A 3,923-nucleotide genomic window follows, 5' to 3' on the forward strand; every position below is an offset into this window, starting at 1 on the left:
ACGACGAATTGCGGCTAAACGAATCATTTTAGACATCATGTGTAATACATAAAGTCACACTATAATTGATCAAGGAATCCAAATATGTAACAATATACAGAGGGTTCCATTAAAAAAAATGAAAGTTTGTTATAAATCACCCTGTATAACAATTGCAATTACGTTGAAAATATTGTAGGTTGTAGCCTGAAGGGTCTTTCAACATTGCCCCACAATGAATTTTAAGTATGCGCGTTAATAAACCCACAATCTTCCACCCACACACTAATGGCCCACCCTGTATATGGAGTATAGTATATATCTCGGTAAATATCAACTGTATACAACATTTTTCTATATGCAAGTTGTTTAACATTTGATTTCCCATACTAATGCAACATTCAGTTGTTTTTATTTCAGAAATCAAATGAGTAACTAAAAACAATTGAATTTTGTTAAATGGCAGTGCACCTTTTCATTAGGCTCATTTGATAGAGATTTTTTTCTCTTTTCGATGATAGGTATAACATGTTAGTACTCTTATACAAGAAAATTTTTCAAAAAAATTTATAATAATCACATCAATAACATTAATCTAGATATCCTACATCAAAATAAAACAAAGTGTACGTGTCTTATTAAACCTTGAAGGCAAAATGAAATTAGCAATAAAATGGTAACAAACGTACACATTCATTTGTTTTATTTTGATGTAGGATGTCTAGATTAATGTTCTAGATGTGATTACAAGTTTTTTTGAAAAATTTTCTTGTATTAGGGTACTAACATGTTACATCATCGGAAAGAGAAAAAAAATCTCTATCAAATGAGCCTAATGAAAAGGTGCACTGGCATTTTAAAAAAATCACTTTTTTTTGGTTACTCATGTGTTTTCTGAAATAAAAATAACTGAATGTTGCCTTATTATGGAAAAAAATTGATCACAACATATGCTTTTTAGGGTCGAGCTGAATTTTACAATAAACCTAATTAAATACCCGATGCCCCCCACCTCATCCCCCCAGCTATAAACTCTGTCGCATAGCTAACATCAGATCAATGTATAAGACGAGGAATAAGAGGTTGGCACAAAGCCAGAAACTGGATTTTGTGTGGGAATCGGGTGGTAGTGGAGACAGTGTTTAATAACTCCCGAGGTTTTATCCCTAATTAACATTGGCTCAGTAAAATGGTTCAGGGATAATTCAGAAATCGTCTCCGTCGAGGTCTCCGTGATACCTATGTGTTTAAATCAGGCCAGAGGCATTATACGACTTTGAGGAAACGTGATTGTAGTGCAAAAGGAAGACATCCGAAGATCTGGAGGTTTAAAATTGACACTATTAACCAAAAACGTAAAGGAGGAAGGAGAAATGCGTAATTGGTGAAAATAACGTGAAAAACGCGTAACAAACATGATGAAAGAATGCATAAAGAAAGCACACGTGAACGAGGGGCGAAGAAGAAGTGAAAACGTTGTAAAGTGGATTTGGGTAGTGGTAAAAGGGGGAGGTGAGGAATTCAGGCGTGAAGAAAAGGAAGAAGTCAATGAATAAAGAATACCAGGAAGGAGAATATCAACAATATACATGCGACCACGATGGCTTTTGCAAATGGCGGACAGTAGTTTCCTGTTCCAGTGGCGTACCTACCTTACAGTTGTAGAAGGATACAATTATAAAGAATTTTACACGAAAACAATGTGTCTACTCCGCCTATGACTTTTGTTTAACTAACCTCAAACTACATTCCGATAAAAAATTTGTAAATTTACATGTACCTACTATATAAAAATAATATTGGTATCAATACTTACACATGAAATGTAATTCCCAAACTTTTATTTTTTTCCGTTTTGGAGCAACCACAAGCACAACAACTAACCATTATTTTATGTCACTGCAAAAACCACAACAAAAATGAGTCATAAGTGGCTTTTGCAAATGGCCGACTTCCGTCTCACTCTCTCTTGTATACAACCTGAGTAATGCTCCTTCCTGGTATTCTTCATTCATTGGAACAAGTATTAGAGAAAGAAAAGCCTGGAGGGGAAAAGGTGTGAAAACAGGAAAAACGTAAAAGTGGGAAGTGAAAGCTTAAATGTCCGGGAAGGAAGGGGTGAGGGTACAGTTTTCAGGTAAATTCGTACATGACAGCCAAATTAGAGTACAAAACAAATACAATTAAACTATTTACTTAGAAAGTACCATTTACTTAGGTATATAATTAGTTAATTCACGAGATATGTATTGGACGACACCCTTTAACCTTTCAATTTCCCCACTTAAGTGAAATCTATAATAAAGTAGCGTATCGTCAGAAAGAAGCGTAGTTGCTACTCCAACAGGTTCGTGATGCTCAAAACTTGCTTGTTACTGTTGTTGGTAAAAATGTCGATACAGTGTGAAGTTCCCAGTTTCAAAAACAATATAATAGTGGCAAATGGTGATACCCCAACAACGATAAGCGGTTGTATTTCGCCTGACACCATTGGATTTACATCAATTTTCCGAATAAGTGCAGAAAATCAAGCTATTCAAGATTTAAATCACGGTGCAGTGCAGGGAATTTCGAGCAAATTTGAGATCGACTTTCACAATACCAGCGTCGAGATTATAAGAGAGGGGGCCTTTTTGGATCTTCCCCAACTTATTCGAATATATTTCATGGAAAACGAACTCTTCTGGATCAGTGAAAGTGCATTTCGGAATTTGCCTTTGTTAACTGAAGTGCACCTGGAACATAATAAGATCACAGATGTGTCGCCGCGTGCCTTTAATAATCTTCCGAACTTAACCACAGTGTCTCTTGAGAGAAATAAATTGGAAAATTGCGACCAATCTTGGTTTTATAAAACGCCAGTGCTTCAGTCCTTAAATTTGGGCGAGAATCGCTTGCGGAAGATTCCACGAGCTGCCTTTATCAACCTGCCCTCAATTCAGAGACTGTATTTGGATCTAAATCAAATAGAGATCGTCGACAAAAACGCCTTTATGGGATTAAGAAATTTGAAACGTTTGGATTTGTCTGATAACAAATTAAAAAGTTTTGAGTTTAATTTCTACGCCCCTTCGAAATTGACGTTTGTTTCTATTAACAATAATAACATAACGTACATATCTGATGAAGTGCTGGACGTAATACGACCCCAATTATCGGAACTGATCATAGTCGATAATCCTTTGCAGTGCGCATGCTTGGAGAAAATAATAAAATGGAGTGACACCTTTAATATAAGTGTTCCACAGTGGGAATTTGAACAGTCCGGCGCAGTTTGTACAGTTCCAAAGAGAAAACCAAGCCAGTGTCTTGAAAGAGGTGATGATGATTTCGAAGAGGGATTTTGGGTTAGTTTTGTACGTGAACGCATACACGTTGTTAAATAATTCCGATCAGAAGTTTGATCACAATAACATTGTATTCTACTTCTGGTGGAATTCTCATTTGTTGTCCATTGCGCAATAGTGTTAAGCAAAAGGGTTGAATTCTGAATATTAAAAAGTTATTTCTAATAGTTACTTGTCTTGAAAATAAATTATAATAATTTATAAAGTTGCTCAATGAATGTACTGTTGGTTAATAGACTAATAGACAGACTGAAACATTCCAAAAAATAATCGTATCCGCATTTTTTTATACAGTGTGTCCCGCACCATAGAATATGCATTTGAAGTTAGCGTTCAACGTACGTTATTGCTGATTTGGCTGATGCTAGAAAGAGATTGGAGTAGTAACGTTGAACGCTTTCAAAGGCCTCTTGAATACTTCGCGAAAAAATACGTTGCCGTTTCCGTAGAGAGATGGACTAGCTCCCTTCGCTTAAGCACATCTCGCACAAAGTGATAGCGTATGTCAATCTGGAGTGATAGGTTCGATTCCCTGCTAAAGCCAAAGAACCACGATTATCACCGAACACAATCAAATCGTATGAATTGCTAAATCCT

At 36.0% G+C, this 3,923-nt stretch overlaps 1 protein-coding gene across 1 annotated transcript; it reads left to right on the forward strand.

Moving 5' to 3' along the window:
• The first annotated feature begins 2,325 nt into the window (after nt 1-2,325).
• Nucleotides 2,326-3,456, forward strand: LOC116175811 (connectin-like). Its single transcript, XM_031494119.1, has one exon. It carries the CDS (start codon nt 2,334-2,336, stop codon nt 3,363-3,365), a length of 1,032 nt encoding a protein of 343 aa, XP_031349979.1. The 5' UTR covers nt 2,326-2,333; the 3' UTR covers nt 3,366-3,456.
• Nucleotides 3,457-3,923: the final 467 nt, after the last annotated feature.

This window comes from Photinus pyralis, unplaced genomic scaffold, assembly GCF_008802855.1.
Source record: "Photinus pyralis isolate 1611_PpyrPB1 unplaced genomic scaffold, Ppyr1.3 Ppyr1.4_LG7, whole genome shotgun sequence".
NCBI classification, from domain to species: Eukaryota; Metazoa; Arthropoda; class Insecta; order Coleoptera; family Lampyridae; genus Photinus; species Photinus pyralis.